General features: G+C 38.2%; 2 protein-coding genes across 3 annotated transcripts in view; both read right to left on the reverse strand.

Moving 5' to 3' along the window:
- Nucleotides 1–761, reverse strand: part of LOC117293002 (kinesin-like protein KIF19) — a 56,742-nt gene extending 55,981 nt beyond the window's left edge. The window contains exon 1 of the mRNA XM_033775204.1: nt 269–761. Within this exon, the coding sequence (XP_033631095.1) occupies nt 269–316 (48 nt within the window). The 5' untranslated portion in view covers nt 317–761. The remainder of the gene's footprint in view (nt 1–268) is intronic.
- Nucleotides 762–4,617: 3,856 nt separating this feature from the next.
- LOC117292286 (sodium/calcium exchanger 3-like) overlaps nt 4,618–22,467 on the reverse strand; it is a 40,922-nt gene continuing 23,072 nt past the window's right edge. For both annotated transcript variants that reach the window (XM_033774287.1, XM_033774288.1), the window contains exons 4-9: nt 14,745–14,926; nt 12,207–12,436; nt 9,372–9,710; nt 8,151–8,329; nt 6,878–7,213; nt 4,618–6,612 (exon numbers count right to left, since the gene is read on the reverse strand). In XM_033774287.1, coding sequence (XP_033630178.1) covers nt 6,370–6,612; nt 6,878–7,213; nt 8,151–8,329; nt 9,372–9,710; nt 12,207–12,436; nt 14,745–14,926 — 1,509 coding nt within the window. In that variant the 3' untranslated portion in view covers nt 4,618–6,369. The remainder of the gene's footprint in view (nt 6,613–6,877; nt 7,214–8,150; nt 8,330–9,371; nt 9,711–12,206; nt 12,437–14,744; nt 14,927–22,467) is intronic.

Genomic DNA, 22,467 nt, shown 5'->3' on the forward strand with positions numbered 1-22,467 from the left:
TCATTATAAATGTTTGAGCATAACCAACGACAGGAAACTTTATTCTCAGCATGATTAAGCCTGATGAAAATACAGACCGTGAGTAAACTGCATAGCTTCTGTCACCGGTGCAGCTTGCACAATTTCGCGGTAGACGGGAATCAAAGTTGGGGACCGAAAACATACGAGGGTCGATAACGTATGACGCTACGATATGGACATGTCTGCAATCAAAATAAGTAAATCCATAGTATTACAACTAACACAACAGTAACACAACTAAACTCACCGTTAGTTGACTATTTTTCCACTCGTTTTTCTTGTCTTTAGTCTCCATCCTGAATGTGTGTTCGACTTCAATGTCAGAATCACTTATTTTGTTTGTAGATTAAAACAATACAACGAACTATAACGTTTCAACTCAATAATGTCGCCAATTGGAACAACTGGCACGCCGGTGCAGGATCTTGGTTTCAGCGTGATCTGCCATGATGTCCACCCGGGCTGAAACGTTCAAGACCCGGGAGACCGCAGTGCGTTGTCCGGTGACGAAACACGACCGTACGGTCAGCAACTACCGCATGTTGTCCTTGGGGGAAAACACTTCTGGCGAGAAAATGGTTGATACAATAAACACTAGATTGTTCAATAACTATCCTTGATCCTTGAGCTCTCGAATACTTCGGTTTCAGCTTGTGTTACTTTTGTTAAAAAAGATAAAATAATAGTGAAAGTTACTGTCTTGTTGACAGGATAGGATTCGATTCAATGCAGGATTGGTTTTGTTTACGTCGTCCCGTACGTATGTGGTGTGTGTGCATTGCCGGCCGTTATATCACTATCAACGGAATGCTGTGTATGTACATTGGTCAGTGTACGTGCTCGTCGTCATCGAATCAACAGGCAGCACACACAATAATATGCAATGATCGACTGGAGAACAGAGGGCGCTATTTACTTTTCCACTCATGTGAATTTCAAAGATCAAAATCAATGAGTCTCCAAGATAAACGAAATTGCGATGTTGTAAACACAATGTGTGAGACCATGAGAAGGCACAGTCTGTCAAAATTTCAAGCGAACATTGTTAGTGTCAAGACAAAAACAGCTTCCTTTTTAATTTGACCGACAGAAAATAGGGAGACCGCAGCGCCCGGGTACACGTGTCCGGGGGTCGTGGTTCTAATGCCGAACTTTTCTTAGTTCCAACCCAAATATTTTCAAGTAACTCCAAATCTAAACTCACACCAGCAGTGCGTGTGACCATTTATCAGAATCACCGATAAAAATGTTCTTTTAAGGATCATCGGTTAAACTTTTGGCATATCTAATGATCGGACAAAGTGCCGCTAAATATGCCTACACTACACTTTTGCCGCGTACGTGTCGAGAAACAAATATTTATCTCAGATGATGAGTTTTTGCACGGCAAAATTGCGTCGTCGATGAAAAACGTCAAATGAGTTGAAATTATAGTTGGCAACTAGTTGCCGCACTTAAACTAATACAAAGTGGCCAGCGGGGAAACAAAATGTATAGTGCGTCCCACCTTTTGTAATAAAGATTCAATCAAACCATTCTGCGTGCAAGTATTGTAACTAGACTTTCCATTTTCTACCGGACTCCTACGAAACTTACATTATTACTTGTTTTTTTCTTCTTCTAACAAGTGGGGTATACTAGCAACTTTTCTTGGAAATGTTTTCAATGTTAAAATTATGTTGTTTTTCTCCATAAAACATTGTGGAAGAACAAAGTAAATATTGAGGAAGGGATCCTTTGGTGCTCAAAAGGAGCTGAAAAGTGGAAGGGAGATGTATTTATTCTTGTTGCTCAAAACCAACCTAAAAGGAGGAAGTGATAGATATTTTTATCCCTTGAAACTCAAATACGAAAAATGTGCGATATAATGCAAAAAAAATTGTTAGCATATCAAAATTAGATAGATTTGTAAAATCTACAAAATATTTCTCATGTTAGAGCCAGACTTTGTGTTCTTCAATGTTAATCCCAATGAATATTAATAAGTACTACAAAGAAACAAAAAAAGATAACCTAGGTTTAAATCAAGGTGAAGGTTAAATCTATAAAGATTTGAAGACAAAAAACAACACTGGATTGTTGATTTTATTAATCGTTTTCAGAATAATTTTTGAATGAAAAGTTATAGTAAACTTTGATACTACAGCAGATTAAACTGCTTACAAAGGAGGTAAGCTTGAGTACTACCTGTATTAACAAGTTATTATGGTGGCCCAAAGTGACATCACCCATTGCAAGTATCTTTGAAAATAGCATTTTCGCAAATATTAACCCAAATCTGTACTCCATTATTTGTGACATTTCAAATGTTATCGCAAATATTTGCATAAGTCATTTACAGATATGAACACATCCATATGACACTTTTGGGTTTGGGTAAATTTGTCAATATACACCCCAACCAAACAGTGCGCTCAAAAAGGCTAATTGTCACTCATTTTGCCAACAAACATGTTTTTGCAATTAAAACTAAAACAAATTGAGGTCTGACAATAAAACATACGTACACCATAATTATCATTTTATTAAGATGAATTTACAGCCCTAATACAACATGCACACACACTGTTGAATCGTTATGCAATCAGTACAGTGAATTAGTAAAATAAAAATAAGAATAAGAATAAAACTAACGTATTAACGATGCGAGGTCTGAGTTTTGGCCAACTTGGCCCAAAATTTCATATTTTTAAATTCTTATTTACTGTGCATATTCACAAAATCCGCCAATGGTAAGTAGTAGTTTTAAAAACCAGTGCCCAATTTCATAGAGCTGCTTTAGCAGGAAACATAACAATTTTCTGCTAAGCAAAAGGGATCGGGACACCAATCATGAATTGTACAAGTGACATGGTATTTTGGCTGGTAACCCCTTTGTACTAAGCATGCATTATTTTGCTTAGCTAATTTGTGTGCTTAAGCAGCTCAATGAAATTTGGTCCAGTTGTTGTCGGATGACAATGGCCCAATTTCACAAAGCCTGTAAGCACAAAAACGTGCAAAGCACAAATACAGTGTTGCTAACAGAAAGGGTAACCAGCTAAAATTATATTAGGTTTACATCCTTGTGGCTGGTGCCCCACTCATTTTAAGCTTATAGGAAAGAAATAATTTTCAAGCAGTATTTTCTGCTTAACAGCTTTATGAAACTGGGCACAGATTAGTACAAGTCAATCAGCTTGCCTTCAATGTTCAGGGTAAATCTGGCGGATGAGAGATATTTCATGAAATGACACAAAGTGTGCGAACATAAAATAAAACCGAGCATGTGCAATTGTATTATTGGCAATTTGACTACAATAAGCATTAGGAATGGTATACAATCAGACTACATGAATAATAATAAGTTATTTTTATACAAACCTTAAAGCTTGATACATATTCAGGTACATGATAATTAGGAGAAAGTTTATACCAAAAAGGACCTTTCAAAAAGAAGATAAATACTTTGGAGAAGAAAGTTTGCATAAATTGTCCACAGTAGTAAAATCTTAACCATATAGAAAGATACATAATAAAAGCATACTACATAATTATACCACACCCAAGCATATCCCTGTCACTTGATTGATGTCATAATCCACATAGTTTGGTTCAATCCACAGTGCATTTTTCGCCTCATCCATCTTTTTGTTTATTAACTATTGCAAGCTAGACCACACCTAGCCTGAACGAGGTCATACTTGGAGGCATGTGAATAATACCAAAGATCTACCTTAAGCCTTGTCAATCCTCGTCCAGCATCACCTTTGACCTCAATTTAATTTTACATGGAGATTCACAGTCAAATCCTAAGTACATATATACATATAAATCATGATGACACATCCGAAAGTGCAAAAACATCACCATGGACCAATCAAAACACAGATATAGAAAGCTTTTGTCACTGTACATTTATCCAATGAAATCATTGTATCCAATGACATCACTGGTTCTGTAAAACCAATACCTGGATACTGGATAGGGGAACCAGTTTAGACCACATCTTGTATTCTACACAACAGTGCAAAACACCCTCAAGGTGGGTGCCAGACTACAAATCTTGTACATTTGATGTATTCTTTGATAGTTTTATCTTCCATTCAAATGACATAGCACCTACTTGGATGTTATATCAGATAATGCATGAATTGCATTCGTGCAATACAGAGAATATTTTCATTCTTGAAAGTTGAAAAGTTCCATTCATCGAGGGAGAAGGAACATTCCACACTATATAACACCCGAGCAGATGCTTGCCATTTGATTGGAGGATTGTCCGTCACGTGATAGCAAATAAAAGTGCCATTGCACGCTGAGTCACTCACCGTGCTTTTTCGTTCCATCCGAAAAGTACCATTGCACGCTGCCAGCGTGCAATAGTACTTTTCGGATGGAACGAAAAAGCTGAGTAAACACATATCACTGCGTGCGCGTGTCTTTGGTAACGCAGCAGTGTTACTGCAAGGTAGTAAAATTACTTAACATTCGGCTTCTACAATTAAAAATTGTAGGCCTACGTTATGTTTGTTTTGAAAATTGTATCTTTTAATCAAAATGACAAAGATCTACTTGGATGGAATGTTCCATTCAACTCGGCTCCGCCTCGTTGAATAGAACATTCCATCTTTCAACTCATGAACATATTCGCACCATTGCACTCATAAACATTCATTATGTGTATACTATCAAATCTTGAAATTATTCTCATCATGGCACACAAGATCAATTATTGACAGCCCATGAAGCATTACAACCTACACAAATGTACTAGACTAGTGTACTAATTACATTACCACAGCAAGAATAATCCCACGGTATCCTAAGTGACAAGAGTACACCGACATGCCTTTGTACATCTATTAAGTTAAAGATATTAATAAAATTATTAACCGTTTTTTAAAAACAGATTCCAAGATATTATTGTAAAAATTTACACCAAAGCTAAAAACTGCATGAGACAATTTGTGACACTAGGTGGCGCCAGATTTCTAGTCTTAACTTGCATATTTTATACCCGAACAACATTTACCGCAAAGGTCTGCTGCCCCCTAGTGTTTATCTTTACAATTGAAATTTATGACATCGTTCCTGTAGAGATTAATTTAAAAGCATCATTTTATCAATCCTCAATTCAAAAAAATGAATAATAACTTAAACAAATTCAAAATAAATACGAATACTATAAATGGATATTTCAAAACTACTTTGTTTGTGTTAAAATTTGACTAGCTTCTCTGCGTCGACCCTGGAGTGCTCATTTAAGAGCTGACAAGAGCTAATCGATTGACGTCATGCACCTCTGGTCAGCCCCAAGTGACCCCCTTCCAAAATTAAGGCACTTTGGGCTGACCAGGGAATGGCGTCAAAGCTATTCGAACGTACCGAGGGCAGACCCCAGTCGACCCGGGGAAGCTAATTGAACACACCCTTTAAATACAACCCTTTTTAAAGATAAGACACCATAAACTAAAACTTGTTTAATACAAGAAAAAGCAAAAAACAAACAAACAGCTAAACAATGTATATCTCCAAGGTTAAAAAAGTAGAAAAACCATCAATTATACATGGATCCTATGGAACTACATGTACCATGCACTATTCTTACATCACGCAATCCACAACTAAATTGCACTCGCATAATATAAATAGACTCCGATCGTAAAAGTTGTAAAACAAGTTTCCTAGTGTTGAAAGACAATCTGTTTATTTGACTTTGGCCATATAGGATAAAAATGTGTATCAAAAAATGGTGAATTAAAGAGACTCTAAAGAGAAAATACTTTGGGAAAAATGGGAGACTTTCAGATACTAGGCCCATGCAAGGCCGCTGACAAAGTAAAATTTCAGTTTTATTGCCAAATGAAGCTTCTCAAACCTTAACTTAGATTCGGTCTCCAGTTAGAGGAATCTTTTGATGTTGGTACGAGACACTTTGGGTCGCCGAGACATTATCTTTAATTTGCTACAAATGGGATGAGCTTAACCACTGAAGTTTCAAAAAGACTGATTTCATAAAGTCTAAACTTATGAATATGGATATGATGAAATAATGCACTTTTTTTTCCATCCCCATGATGAAGAAGTTATTTTCTACATTGCTCAGTTTACCTGCAAATTTCAAAACATGATTTTCAATATTCACAATGCATACTCAACTACACATTTAAGCCTTCGTGTGGTTGTAGATCAGAGGGAGGGGACTGGGGGAGGGGACTGGGGGAGAGGATGGGGAAGGGGGGGGGGAATGGGAGTAAACAGTTTTGTGGCATGCATTTTTCAGGAATCAGACAATTTGTAAGCTTTCTAACTCAATGCAACTGGATTTCAGCGTATTTACATTTGTAAATAAAACTTTTGCAATTTTTATTCAGATGGGAAAATAACTGAGTAGGCTTGAAGTGTTGAAAGCAGTACGTAAAGGAACCATAAGGATATAAGGAATACAGCACTGATGATCTTGGGGACGAACGCTCCGCCCAACTCCGCCTTGCCGAAGATTGCGAGATTACGGCGTAACATGAGAACGCAGATGCATACCAAGGCACAGATGGTGTAGACAGTAACACTAAACGCAAGGTTACCGGCTGGGACCACGAATTCGTCATTCTGTTTGAAAACAAAGATACAGAGAATCAGGTATTATTACTATTTATTTGATTTATTTAAAACAACCCAAAACTATACAAAAATTTATAAAAAAGCAAACACAATAAATACAAGATATTAAGAGAAACACAAAGTTTCTAATCATCTGTAACAAATCTAACATCCAAGTGGGTGAGCAAGATTCATTAACAAAATTTTACACCAAAAACCGAACCTTCTAACAGCACCAAACCCTTCTCAAAACAAGCCTCGCAGTAAGCCTTACCTTAGCTGCCCAGTATAAAGACGCAATCAACCATGGGAAGCCCAGACCCAGAAACACGTTAACGGAGTTACTGCCAGTCACGTTCCCGATAGAATTATCCGCATACTTCTCGTTGAGGGCGGCGGTCTTACTTGCAAACAGATCAGGCAAACTGGTACCCAGCGCTACGATGGTAATGGCCGTCACAGATTTCTTCAAGCCGATGAGGCAACCGAAAATGGATGCTAGGTCACCGACCAAGGCCGTCAGAATCGTGATGAAGGATAGAGCTACGCCGAATGTGATCCAACCGCCGCTGTTCAGAAACCCTGGAGGAGGCACGAGGGCGAAGATCACCTGGAGAAAGGGGATGAAAATTGGATAAATGGAGAATTTCAGTGGGGCACTTTTTATATCGGACAAATGAAGAATCTCAGTAGGTCACTTTTTTATAAAGCAGCAGAGTAATGTCGTGGGATTCCTTAGTTTGGCAATTGGAACCAAACATTTGTTTCAATCCTATTTAGTCGTAGATAAATACCATAAAACTAACCTGTGAAAACTTCATTTCAAAAGGTGGAAGCGTTTCGAGATATTGCCAAAAATCTGGAGTGGTTATGTTTACGCATGAATAATAATCTGCAACTGATTTGGGCTAAAGACCCAAATCAACTGTCACCAGGGGCATGTTGCCAACGACTCCTGGGGCTGAAAAAGGGTTACCCCCTTCACAGTCCATAAGGATGTAGGCTGGCATGGGTATCATCAACTAGAAGCCTGGCTGGTATAGCAGAATGCAATACCTCCCAACTTTTTACGAAGCAATAATGGTTAAGTGCCTTGCTCAGGGACAAAAGTTTCATGACCGGGATTAGAACCTAAACTCTGTGGCTGACAACACCAGAGCTTAGGTCCAGTGAACTAGACCGCTCCGCCATGACCGGTACAAATACAAATCTTTTGCCAAGTCTAAGTTCGGGGGTGGATTTCACAAAGAGTTTAAGACTAGTCTTAACTCCAGTTAGGATGAGTTACCCGTCCTAATTTAGGACTATCCTAAAGTTATAGGAAGAAACTATAAACGAATAGTAAACTTGCGGGTACAACGGAATGTAAATCTCGTTTGTGTGAGTGTTGGCTCTGAGAAGAGCCGGTTCCTAAAGTTGTTTAATTAATATCTCCCAGGACTATTCCTCAGTTAGGACTAGTCCTAACTCTTTGTGAAATTGACCCCTGGATTTGAGTCCTACATGTACAATACTGTCCTGAATGTACAACACTGTCCTTCATGTACCTTAAATGCAAAGGTGATAAAGTGCAGGATGTAGTCAAATGCCGAAGCACCTTCAATGTCTCCGCCATTGACGTTCATGGCATCCACAAATTGGTCACCGTATGAAGAGTTGCCCATCTTCAACCGGTCCATGTTAACGTGAGTGATGGCAACCACGCGGTCCAGGATACCAGCATAATCTGTGAACAAATAATAAACAACATTTATAACTAGCTTTAAGGCAGTGGACACTATTGGTAATTACTCAAAATAATTATTAGCATAAAACCTTATTTGGTAACGAGTAATGGGGAGAGGTTGATAGTATAAAACATTGTGAGAAACGGCTCCCTCTGAAGTGAAGTAGTTTTCAAGAAAGAAGTACTTTTTTACGAATTTGATTTTAAGACCTCAGAATCAGATTTTGAGGTCTCAACACTAAAAATCAAGCATCTGAAAGCACACAAGTTCCTGTGACAAGGGTGTTTTTTCTTTCATTATTATCTCGCAACTTCGACGACCAATTGAGCTCAAATGTTCACAGGTTTGTTATTTTATGCATATGCTGGGATACACCAAGTGAGAAGACTGGTCTTTGACAATGTCCTATAGTGTCCATTGTCTTTAATTCGGTTGTTTCTAAGCCCACATTGAGTATTTTCCTGCAAGGTATGTTGTAGTACATTTAGACTAGCATCGTGTAATGGTTTACGAGGTGCTGTGGCACAATATGCTGCCAATTACACCAGGAACACTAGGGCGAACCCCTTCTCTCTACGATAAGTGCACTGGGTTGTTTTATTTGCAGTACACAACACACAAGACCAACGGCTTTATGTCCCATCCCATCATGGTTAAGTGTCTTGCTTAAGGACACAAGTGTCATGACTGGGATTAGAACCCACACTCTGCTGATCAGAAACACCAGAGCTTGGGTCCGATGCTCCTAACCGCTCGGCCACAACACGCCACAAGCAAGTAGTTCATAACGTTAGTTTGGTTGAAATCATTCAACGCCCCTGCACCAAATCAAGCAAAGAATGGTCTTGGGGGAAAACAAACTTTTATGTTAACATCTTACAGGCAATTTATAGAAATCCAGCTTAGTGAACACGATCAGATAACGGAAGAGAACATTTTTGCTGAAGATATATATCCATGCATAAGAGACAAGGAGATCTGAGGGCAACTCTGTCATAAAATCATTGACTTAAGGACACCGCTCGAAATAGAAGCACTCACCGTCATCATTAATGATAGTCACGACAGTCTTCTTGAGTCTTCCAAGTTGAGCTCCTCCCGTTGGTTCATACAGCTCAATCTGGAAGCTCTCGTCTTTCTCATATTCTTGATCGTCGATGATGGGAATCTCAATCTCCTTCTCCTTCTCGTTATGCTCAAACACCAAGATACCTTCCCCTCCCATGTAATCCTTGCCGTTGACCGCTTCCATGTCCTTGGTGCGCCACTGGACCTCGATTTTACCGTCGACACCTTGGTTTCTACCGACCGGAACAAAGACGACGCCGGCACTCTCTTTGACGAGGTAACTTGTCTTGGTGAACTCTAGCACTCCGGGCTCTGGGGAAATAAACAGAAATAAAGTAGGGTTACAGTGACAGGAGGCCTGGCTGAGAACAAAATGGTTAAGCAAACTAATAAACAGCTCTATGAATCTGGGTACAAATCACCCTCGCTGTAACTTGTCCCAAAAGTAAGGACTACGGACAAACCAGTAGTTCAATAAAAGGTGACCATTCATTCCACTACAGGGCCATAGCATCAGTTGCTGCTAAAAACAAATCATCATTTATAGATGTTTTTGTTAATACCACTTGCTTTTTCGGTGTGCTTTCTGCCTCTCTCTCTATTCAAGTTTGTCCACTTGACTACATTTATTACACTAATTTACCCTGTTATGTTTGTTGTGCTGTCATTTAGCCTTCGAGAAAGACTCTGCTTGGGTCAAAACATCAGGCCAATAAACCATTTTATGCATTTAAACCATAGGTCCTTTGGTTGGTGAGCGGTTTGCAACAGCTTATTCTGTTTTCACAGCACACTTTTTACACTGAAAATGTTTGGTAAATGTATTTTATAAACCACATTGTATAGGTAGTTCCCACTCAATGACACAGAGTTTTGCTATCTTTACAGGCAAATCAGTCATTTTTGTAAGGCACAACAACTATGCGTAAAAACTGCGTGCGGCATGCAGAAGTTTTATCAAAACATCTTTAATGATTGGTTGATGAACCACTTGGCTTTGTAGAAAAATTAAAACGCTTGAAGCAGCTCACAACCAAACCTCAAAGTTGCCCGTAAAAAAATGGTGGCCATCAGGAAAATATCTAATGATGATTTTTCAGTAGCAAATGATTCTGTGGCGTTTTGATGAGTACAAGTGAAGCCAACTCGCTGCACTGAATTTCCAAATAGCATGACCAGGGGGCCAATTTCTTAGAGATGCTTAACGGCCAATTTGTGTTTACTATATAAGTTTCCATTTCATAGCGTCGCTAGCCGTAAGCACACAAAACAGGCATGCTAACCTTTCAGGGATTACTGTATAAAAATGAATGAAGTAAAAATGAAAATACATGGTATACGCTTAACCCGTGAAAATAGACCCTAATGTTTTAGCTTTAGATACAAACATCATCAGAAACAATTTAGACTGCATTAAACTTCCCCCATAGACTTCCATAGCAGAACCATGTGGTAAAGATTCTGCATGATGACAGAGACGCGTCTCTTCATTTATTACAAGAAAAAAAGCAATCCAGAAGGGATGAGAATTTCCAATGCGACCACCCATAAAAACAATTACATCCAAATGTCCTCCATGTACAGGGCCAAATAAAATGAAAACGTGTTTAGCGTCCTGACTTTTTCAAAAAAGGAAGGAGGGCCTCTTTTTTTTCTTTCAAAATGGCGCACGTCACATTTTGTTGTATGTAATCGTTCAAATGTATCCTTTTTTTTTTAAATGAAAAAGAAGAAGAAAAAAAAGGGCCCTTTTTTTAAAGGCCCTTTTTGTTCATGAAAAGAAAAAAAGAAAGGGGCTGCCTCTAAAAAGGAAGCAGGAAGGCACGCTAGACATGTTTTTTTAATATCAATGTCTTCTTTTTTTCTTGAAATGGTCACCATATGCCCATCTTGCTTCGTTGCTGTACATTAATTTCTGTGAGTAATCCGAGACATGCTCTGCATGATTGTTGCTGTTCTGATACCCTGTTCTACATCATCAAGTCCATACTGGAAATTGGAACTCCCAAAACAGCCATCAATTGACCCCTTGCACGCACGTCACATACGGTGATCTTGCCACGCTCACTATTTTGGTGGGCAATAGGTTTAACGCCGCGTCGCCTAAAATGCACACTTCACTGAATAACGCACAGTGACATTGCCCTCCAAAAGGGCGCATTGAAGATTATTCTGATGATGGGTCGATAGAATTACATGTACTAAGGACCATAATATGCTCTACGGGGTTCTCCACAGGACTTTTCACGACTGTGGGGAGCATCAACAGGGATGCAATCTACTATCTCCCCCTTCCCCGATCTACAAAGGTCTGTTGTAAATAATCCTGAACGAGAGGTCATTCTGGACCCAAGTTTGGGGAGTTTGACCAAATGACGCTGAATTGAAACAAGGTCCTTGGAATGTTTTCTACTTGATGTTTATCTTGGTTTTGATAGCCCTACTGTGCATGATTGAACATTCTAAATGGTTATCTCTTGATGATTTTGGTGCAATCAGTAAGAAAAAAAACTATTTAAAAAAACTTTGAAAATCTACTCTGCAGTAGTAGAATACAAAGCAAGACAAAGTCTCAAAAGAATAAATTCTACATGGCAGGTAGATACACACATGGTGTTACTACAAACCAAATTTATTTTGATACCTCACCACGTAATACCTCAGATCCATAAACTATCCAAACAAAATTGGCTGAAATTTGCGCGTATTAACCCAATACACTAGCTCGATACACTAGCCTTTGCATGGGGAGTTTCTTAGTAAGAATTTGAAATATGAGTTTGAAATGTGTGCTCTGTTCTGCCTTACCGTCGTCATTCATGATGATGACTTGCATGACGGAGCGATGGCCCAGGCTGGCCTCGTTGTTGGCGTCCATGGCCAGCTTAACGAAGAACGTCTCATCAGGCTCCCATTCATTATCATCAATAATCTCAATCTCGATGACTTTCTCTGTCTCTCCAGGCTCAAAGATGAGCGTGCTTCGCTGGGCGATGTAATCCGAACCCGCCTCCGCTGTACCGTTCACCGTCTCGTACCTGTGGGCATTCAAGTATCATAAAGATCGGTTTATCGTTAGTGAAAATTCGGCTGATTAATTCAGCTTTTATAAGAGCACAGTACTTCAACAACCTCTGTTATACCATTAACCGTCTCGTACCTGTGGGCATTCAAGTATCATAGTCTCCACTTTAAAGATTGGTTTATCGATGGTAAAAAGTCGGCTAATTAATTCAGCTTTAATAAGCATCACAGTGCTTTAACTATCTCCGCTGTTCCATAAATCGTCTCATACCTGTGGGCATTCAATTATCATAGTCTCAACAATAAAGATCGGTTTATTGTTTAAAAAAAAAAGAAGTTTGCTAATGACTTTATCTTTTAATTTATAAGCACCACAGTACTTAAACAACCTCCACTGTACCGTTCATTGTCTCATACCTGTGGCCATTCAAGTATCAAAGTCTCAACTATATAGATCGGTTTATCGTTAGTAAAAAAAGTCGGCTAAATAATTCAACTTTTAAAGCACCGCAGTACTATATATTGCGCCACAGCACCTTGTAAACCATTATATGGTGCTATGTAAAGCACCTTAAGCATCACTGAATGACGGATGCGCGCTACATGTAAATAATTCCTTTTATCACCATACAGGATAAAAGGCCTTATACATTGTGTACTCAGCGCAACCTTAATTGTACTTGGCATGTTCCCAGCTTTACACACAGGGCATAATATATATATATATTGCAAGCATTAAGTTGTTGTTTCCCCTGTGCTGCATAGTGCAGAGTTCCAAACTCATAGCTGTGTTTCTGGGTCATGCTGTATTACATTTAGGTAGCAAATCGATGTATTACATTGTTTTTGTTTCAACCAATCAAAGCGCCAGAAGTTTTGTTTTGGCGGGCTTGTTAATTTTATCTCTCACTTCGTCACAGTCATTCGTTTGGAATAGATGTTTTTAATTTTCCCACCACCATCCCACTTACTCCACCGGTTTTTTGGCACTATTTTATGGTGGCTGTTTTGCTGCAATGGCATAATTGGAGGGTTCAGACAGCCATTTTCCCCGTTTTGGTTGTTTATTGAACAACCTTTAATAATTATATACACCAATGGAATTTGTTAATTGGTTTTGGTATTGTTGCCATAGCGTGCGAAAGTTTCATGAGGCTATGATTCCGACTGAGGTTTCATCGGTGGAAGCGCAACTGTATCATTTGACTCTGTGTAATTAAACAGTGTATATTGTCAACTTAATAATTTCTACAAAACACAGTAAAATTTATCTGGTGTAGGCCTTCACAAATTATATTGCGTTTGTGGCTGCTATCAGACTGTGGCAGTATTCCAACAATTGTGTCTTGTTTATTTTATTGGAGTCTGAGTATAAGTATCCACTCTCGTTATTATTTAGTTATAACAACCCCTCAACCTGTGTGTATTCAAGCATCCTAGTATCTACTTGAAAGATTGGGTTAGCATTAGTAAAATGTCGGCTAATTCATGCAGTTTTTTTAAGCACCACAGTGTGTTAACTATAACAACTCCTATGGGCATTCAAGCAGAGTTCATCCAGGGTGTAGTGTCTACTCAAACGAAATGAGATCACACAGCAAAATTAACAATTTAATGGAGTGTTCCTTCTTGCGAGTCATAATCTAGGCCTAAGCTAATTCCTCTCCGTGGGGAAATAAAAAAACGTCAAGGAATCAAGAAACATAACTAAAACTAGCTGCCGGGCAATCTCGGTGGTTTAGTTGGTATGACACACTGCTCTAGAATAGACCGCTCCAGTAGGCTCCGCCCGAGACGCACGTGTGAGCAAGAACACGTGGGCTCTCGATCCATGCCTTTCTGCACAACTCTGCCGGGCCCACCAAGATACGCGCACGCATGTCGGACCGTATTTGTTGGACCTTCGTTGCATTGTGATTGGTCAATACGCAATGGGGCGGAGCTTAGTGGATCGGTCATTTGCAAAGGTTGTGGGTTCGAATCCCTTTGTTGGGTTGCTGCCCACCTTTGTAAGCCATTTTGAGTTAGATGTCAATAATGTTCATTGGCTCAGGGCAAGCTTTTATGGAAAGCAACCTCCAGAAAAGCAGACCCTGGTACCGATGTGCCATACACATTCATTCAGAATTGTGTACGGATGTTCACCGTTACTTAAGGTATCTTCACAAAAGCTTGCCTCTAATCATGATAGTCTGAGTAATTCAAATTTAAGAGGTAACTTGTTATCCAGCAATTTGGCTGTTGCCCACCTTGTTGGAAAATCTCTTTCTAAAAGTTTTTTTTTTCTAAAATTTTAGTTTTATAGCAACTGCTTCCTCTTACCGTATAGTGACCTGGCAGCTCAGGAGTCCAAGACGTTCAACCACAATCTGCACCTTCTTCTCATTCTCATAGACGGCGCAGGACGAGGCTCTGAATTCCACAACGGCTTTAGTTCCTCCTGCAGATTGATCCGACTGAGGGAGGTTGGCCGGTAATTCCTTCTTCTTGATCTTCTCATACAACTATAAAGAAGGGAAAAGAAATAAGTAGACATTAGTTCAAAGTTTAACAGGCATGAAACATAAATGGCAATGTTCAAACAAATAATGAGTTCACCAAAAATGTACAATCAAATTATTGAAGCTGGGAGTGGCGGAATTAAAAACGGGCTCAAAGCGTAAAAGGCATAAGGATATAAATGGCACTGTTCAAAAAAATAATAAAGTCACACACAAAAAACCAATGAAACAATTGAAGCTTAAAACAAATCACGTCATCGGCTTCACCTCTGACTTAGACAAAGGTAACATGCTTCTACTAAGCAAAATTTGTCGGAGCTAAGCAATTCTTTGTTGTGCTGAACCTCAAAATAAAATTGTTGACCACAACATGCAGAATGTGTGGTAACTGTCCATGAATGCATGAAATATGCTTGATGCCACCAGCCTAAGCCAGAGCCGAAGCAGAAGCCATAGTTTAAAAAAAGGGCCCTCACCTTTCACAGGATCAGATACATTTGAAATAAATTTAACCACAGACCTAGAAATTCTAATGGGATGCAACTTATGTGCAATGTATGAAACCCTTTATAAACACTTGATCCAGCCAAGGTTAGACGCCAGTAGCATCTGTGCTGTCTAGGACAACACTGGAATGCCAATCCCTAAAAATCCATACTGAATATCATTGGATACCTTGGCCCTAACTTCCCTAATGGCCTGTTGGCTTCCTGCATATTTTATGCAGTCATACACAGTTTCCACACATTTCTGGGCAGACATTTTATCATGAAGAGGTTCTGCATATGTATACAAGACATTGCTTAGGTCTGATAAATTATGCTTAGTAGAACATGTTACCAACCAAAATACTACACATGTAGTGGCATGTATTGTTTGTTACTAATATTCCCCACAAATTATTACTTAAGTTCATGAAATTGGTTACTTAAAGATGCTACAAATGTAGGTCTGATTTTTGGCAGAGTTTACACACAAATTCAGACTTCCATTTAAAATAATTTAACATTTATAATAGTCATTTGCTTTTGAGATTTTTTTGTTTGAGATAATTTATGAACAAAACTTGTCAATGATAAGTAGAAAGCCCTAGTGAACTTACAGACACTGGACATTTAGTAATTGTCAAAGACAAGCCTTCACAGTTGGTGTATCTCAACATATTCATAAAATAACAAACCTGTGAAAATTTGAGCTCAATCAGTTGGCAAAGTTGCGGGATAATAATGAAAGAAAAAGCACCCTTGTCACACGAAGTTGTGTGCTCTCTGATGCTTGATTTCGAGACCTCAATTTTTAAACTTGAGGTCTCAAAATCAAATTCGTACTTATTGTCGGGATCCCAACAAAATGGATCAGCAATGTACTTAAACAATTGTGCATGTTATGTACTGTACATATTTTGTGCATTGTCTCGGTCATGCCAATAAATAGTTAATGGCCTGCATTTCGACCCTAGCAGAGTCTTTCTCAAGATCTCTAAGAAAGACTTTGCTAGGGTCAAAACTTCAGGCTATTACTACTGCTTGCATTTATACCATCTAACGTCATTTTAGTTGCCAAGCAAAGTTGCAACAGCCAGTCTATTTTTGCATACAGTAGGTGAATTTTTTTGTATGTTCACCGTTTTGAAATAGTATCATCTGTCTAAATTCATGCAGAGAAGAAATTATATTGGAAAACCAGCTTTAACTGTGCTCCGTTTTCTATGTGGTTTGGATTACAATGATCAGATGTCATGGCCCAATTTCTTCTGTGCGTGAGTCTAAAAATCAGGCCAGTCATGATGTGAGCATTTAAATATTAATTGAGGTATTTATGCATCAATCTCTTGGAATGTACTGTTTGCGAAGTTAATTTACGCGTCTTAAAAAGCCGGACTTTGTGTCGTATTGAATGCAAATCATGATATCAGAATGAGACATATGCAGAGCAGAAAAAAATTGCAAAAGTGGCAAAATAACAAGTCCAGAAGCCCAGTTCATACTTGCTGCGAATGCGAATGCGAATGCGATACGAGTTTTGACTCATCAATTTTGCAATGAATAATTTGAGTCTGTTGAAATATGCTCAACTGCAGCAAAACATTCACTATTTATTCTTAATTCCCTATTGAAGCACTTTTTTGTTTATATTCTGGGAGAATCAAACACTGACCTCGGACTGAAAAAAATACCTTTGGAGAGATATTTTAGTGCTTATAATCTATAAATTATGGTACACTGTATAGTCCACCAGTGGATCGTAACCATCCTTGCATGTTAATCATCATAATTAATCAAGCATAAAACAAACTACTGAGTGCACGACATGTACGTGTATCCGTAAAGGTCCTTTACTAGTTCAGTGCAAGTCCAACCCCATAACAAATGAAACTTAGAGTAAAACTAGAGTCCACAACATACGTGTTATAGTTCAGTTTTAAGTCCAATAAGTATTCATAATTAAAAGCTTTTAAAACACACTGAGGTCCGTAGAGCTCGAAGTAGAGGAAACCCTAATTAGTTCGGTGGACATAACTTGTGAAAAACTAGACAAAAATGCTTACATCAAAGTATGCCTATGATGGTAAAGGTCATTCAAAGCTCAGTGCATGGAGGTACATGTAGGGATTCCTACCGCCATGCTTATTGCAAGTAATGAATATTCATGAATATGAAAGCTAATGAAGCTTGATTCTGTGTACGCAATAGATAAGAGTAAAAGGCCCTAAATATTTGTGGCTCAGTGCAAATAATAAATTTTCCATCTTTGAATATCTCTTATCGGTATCAAATAAATGCAAAGTCTAAATACTATGCATTTTTTTAAAATAATACTTTGGAACTACATGGTGTATGTCCATTCAAATAATGACCAATACTAGTCTGTGGTTGGCCCAATTATTTTTTCCCCCTGCCTTTCACCTCTGTGGACCCGGTTCCAATCCAACCTGAGACCAGAGACTTGCATGTTGATTGGGTTTTACAGTAACCTGCATGGGTTTCACCCTTTTGGGGTTTTTCCTCAGATATCTTAAACTAAACATTTGTTTTAATTGTCTATTCATCCTATAAACAGTCTATGTATGTAACTGCGATGTTGGATGCACAATAGATAAATTATCCCTTCATAAATTTTCCAAAACACATCCTTTCCCTCATACATTAAGATGTAAAATTCTCAAATTTTTCAGTTGCTATATATATTATGTGTGGTATGTAATTAAATTGACCAAGCCATTAAACCATGCTATTGTTGCAACTCTCGTGTCAGAGTACTTGAAAGCAGCATTAAACACAAAAGCTGGACAGTTCTTTACATTTTTTTATGGATTTTTAACATGATTATGTCAAATTCAATAAGAGGTCTAGGAGCGCTATTGTGATCTGCCTGTTGTCCCTAATGGGTGCGACTATTATTCTTCATCATCATCATCCTCCTACATCCGGCATTCCTACATCAAGGGATGCAATACTGGCTTTCTAACATCATTATCTTCATACTGTGCGAGTTTAAAGGCAGTGGACACTATTGGTAATTGTCAAAGACTAGCCTTTACAGGTGATGTATCTCAACAAATGCATCAAATAACAAACCTGTAAAAACCTAAGCTCAATCGGTCATCGAACTTGTGAGATAATAATGAAAGAAAAAACACCCTTGTCACACGAAGTTGTGTGCGTTTAGATGGTTGATTTCGAGACCTCACATTCTAAACTAGAGGTCTCGAAATCAAATTCGTGGAAAATTATTTTTTTTCTCGAAAACTATGGCACTTCAGAGGGAGCCGTTTCTCATAATGTTTTATACCACCAACCTCTCCCCATTACTCTTTACCAAGTAAGGAAACTGCTCCCTCTGAAGTAACGTAGTTTTCGAGAGAGAAGTAATTTTCCACAAACTTGATTACGTGAATTCAAGCAAATGAAAGCACACAACCTTTTTGTGACAAGGATGTTTTTTCTTCCATTATTATCTCGCAACTTCGACGACCAATCGAGTTCAAATTTTGACAGGTTTGTTATTTTATGCATATGTTGAGATACACCAAGTGAGAAGACTGGTCTTTGATAATTACCAATAGTGTTCAGTGTCTTTAAGCATACACTCAGCACATCTGATACAATAATCAGGAATACTTAAGAACTCATGGACCCCCTTATCTAATGAAGTACAATCATTGATGTACATACATACATGTACTGTTTATATATTGACTGAGTGGGTGGGGGTGGGGGGGGGGGGGCTCATAATGTGATAATACACGCTGTAGATGACTTAGTCTAGATTCAACATTTAAGTCGACCATGGAGGAAGTATGGCAACATTTCCATTATGAGTTTTTTTTTAAGGTAAAGTATATCTTTGATTTAAAAAAAAAGTTGTTTTAATCCTATACATTAATGTACATGTATACAATAAATTTACAAGGACAATTTCATTTTAAAAGGTTGCATCTGTGAGATCGCTGACGATCGGTAACAATTAACTAACTATTTAATTATTTCGTTAACATTAATTTTTATTATTTTTTTATCTTCTAAAGTCTCCTTTCCAAGTCTAGGCTGAGAAGGATCATGGCTCCACAGTATTGTTTTTTTTTTGTATTCTGTTATGTAGGCCTACTGTTCAGGATGGAAGTAAAAGTATTAAATATTGAATTGAAATTGAATTATCTCTCTATTCTTGCAGAAGAGATAATACAAAAATCACATTAATTGTTAATTTTCCATAAAATTATACCCTTGTCCATTAGACATCTCAGTGTCATATTTTTGTCACTTAAATCTGGTCCTGACTGTTATGATGACAGAGTAATTTTCAACCATTATAACAATTTCAACCACATGTCAATTCTCACGATTTATGTGTTGAGTTGTGCGTGTGTACACGGGTACCGGCATATGGAACATGTCCTGCAAAATAATTAATGCTTCAGATCGGAATTATAAGCTAGTGTTGTATTTGACGAGATATTACCCACTACGAAGTTCGCAGTAGAATTATGCAGTAGGAAGGAATTTTAATTGCTGGTGGTGATGTATAAATGCGTACATAATTGCACATCAGTAGTATTACACAGGAGGTAAATAGTGCATGTGTTTATAATAAACCTTGAGTAGACGGATTCTGTCACTACATCATCGTACTTTAATTTAGGGCTCTCTCTTTTTTGTTTTGTGCAAATAATTAAAATTTTAAGTATGGTGTGGAGAAATGGGAAGAAACTATAAATAAATAGTTAAAGGCAGTGGACACTATTGGTAATTACTCAAAATAGTTATCAGCATAAAACCTTTCTTGAAGACGAGTAATGGGAAGAGGTTGACGGTAATAAACATTGCGAGAAACGGCTCCCTCTGAAGTGCCATAGTTTTCGAGAAAGAAGTAATTTTCAACGTGCCATAGTTTTCGCGAAAGAAGTAATTTTCAACGCATTTGATTTCGAGACCTCAGATTTAGAACTTGAGGTCTCGAAATCAACCATCTAAATGCACACAACTTCGTGTGACAAGGGTGGTTTTTTCTTTCATTATTATCTCGCAAGTTAGATGACCGATTGAGCTCAAATTTTCACAGGTTTGTTGTTTAATGCATATGTTGAGACACACCAACTATGAAGGCTAGTCTTTGACAATTACCAATAGTGTCCACTTTTACAGTGCGAGTGTTGGCTCTGAAAAGAGGCGTAGTCTTAACATTTCGGACAGCATACCCTGCATGTCTTCAGGCGAAACCTGTTTAATTTTGAAAGTTTAATTTTGATCAACGATTGATAACACTTTTGGGGCATGTTTTTATTGACTTCTTGTTTTACAAGATCTTTGATTCTGTAGAGTGCATTCAGTGTCTTTCAAGGCAGATTTCAGCGCTATATTAAAAAAAGACTGTGAAACCCAATGCGTTAAGTATGTACTGTACACTACATACTGAGCACAGCGTCCGTTTCAGCTAACTGTAGCCAGTAGGAGATCCAAACTCTGCGTATCGTGTGTAACTAATACAACACACTCAGCTTGTAAACACGCACACCCATAATCTATACAGCGCAGTATAAATTGTACAGTTCAGACATTCAGTCAATATAGCGCGGTGCAATGACAAAAAAAATGAAAAAATATAATTAGATAAAATATTCGTATGTATGAGTAGTGCTTAATTATCACACATTGGCGAAGAGCAATAAAACAATTATTATTCTTTATCTACATGTACATGTACGGTGCAACCACACTCATAAATTATGCCTGTCTTAATATTTTAAAAACAAAGTGGAGGTCAAGTGCTATTTTGTACAATGTACCTGTAGCAGAATTGTGTGACAATTATTTAGCCTTTGAGGAAAAACTCTGCTAGGGTCGAAACGTCAGGCCATTAACAATTGTTTGCATTTATACTATAACTGCAGGTCCTTTTGGTTGTAAAGCAGCTTGCAACAGCTAATTCTATTTTCTCTCAATTGTTTAGTGTCCACGCACATCACACGATCAAGACCCGCATCTGCCTTATTTTGCATTCGCTTTACAAACAAAACCCACAAATTGTTAATGAACCCTTGCGGCTTCTGGGGGTAATTAAGTCCGCCATTAGTGAAACAATGACCATGACATACAGTGAGTCTGTACTGCCAAAGTGATGAATAATTCAATAGAGATTACCTTAGTATGCCATCCAGGCAAAGAGCAAATAGGTCCAGAAAAAGGCCGTTGGTCTATTTGTATGACCATGACTGACTGTGATGGGGGTACCTAATCATGTGTAGATAATTATTATAATAGGGCTCAACCACAGAACCTAAACAGTGTCGAATTTATATCCAGTTTTATTTATAATAAAAAAATAAAAAAAATAAAAATAAAAAACAGGGATCGAAATTGCAGGCCTCACGACCGGACATGTGGAGCTTTCAAAATAACCATTGGTGATTTCTGGAGTCTTCTTTTATTATGCTAATTACTTGACTATTTTGATATAATTTCAGGCAGAAAATTATATCTGTCTAGGATTGTAACAGGCATATTAAACCAATATACCAGCTCATATTATATTGTTGTTATGAACTTCCATATTTGATAAAAATAAAAAATGAAATAAAAATACAAACTATTATAATAATAATAATAATTTGGGGAGCTAATATTCCTTACTCGCAGCTAAGAGCTGAATTGCGAAGGACGCGGCCACAATGTGTTTGAGAAGTAGGCATGCAAGGGCGCCTTTGGCTGTAAGCAGGCATGCAAGGGCGCCTTTGGCTGCCAGCCACATCAACCCATTATGACCACGGAGCACAGCCAAAGATCGAAAGTGTTTGATTTTTTCCAGAGGGAGGAAAACCGGATGGTCTGGAAAACCCTTGTGGCACAGCAGAGAACCAACGCACAACTCAACTCACATATGGCCCTGGCCGGGAATCGAACCGGGGTCACCTTGGTGAGAGGCGAGCGCTTTACGCACAAGCCAACTACGCCACCCTATTTATATAGCTTTTATCAATGGAGAAACAATTTGTATTTTAAGCTAACAAGTATACTGTATTCACTCGGCTCAAAAAATATCGCATC

The sequence above is a fragment of the Asterias rubens genome, chromosome 7 (genome assembly GCF_902459465.1).
Source record: "Asterias rubens chromosome 7, eAstRub1.3, whole genome shotgun sequence".
Lineage (NCBI taxonomy): Eukaryota > Metazoa > Echinodermata > Asteroidea > Forcipulatida > Asteriidae > Asterias > Asterias rubens.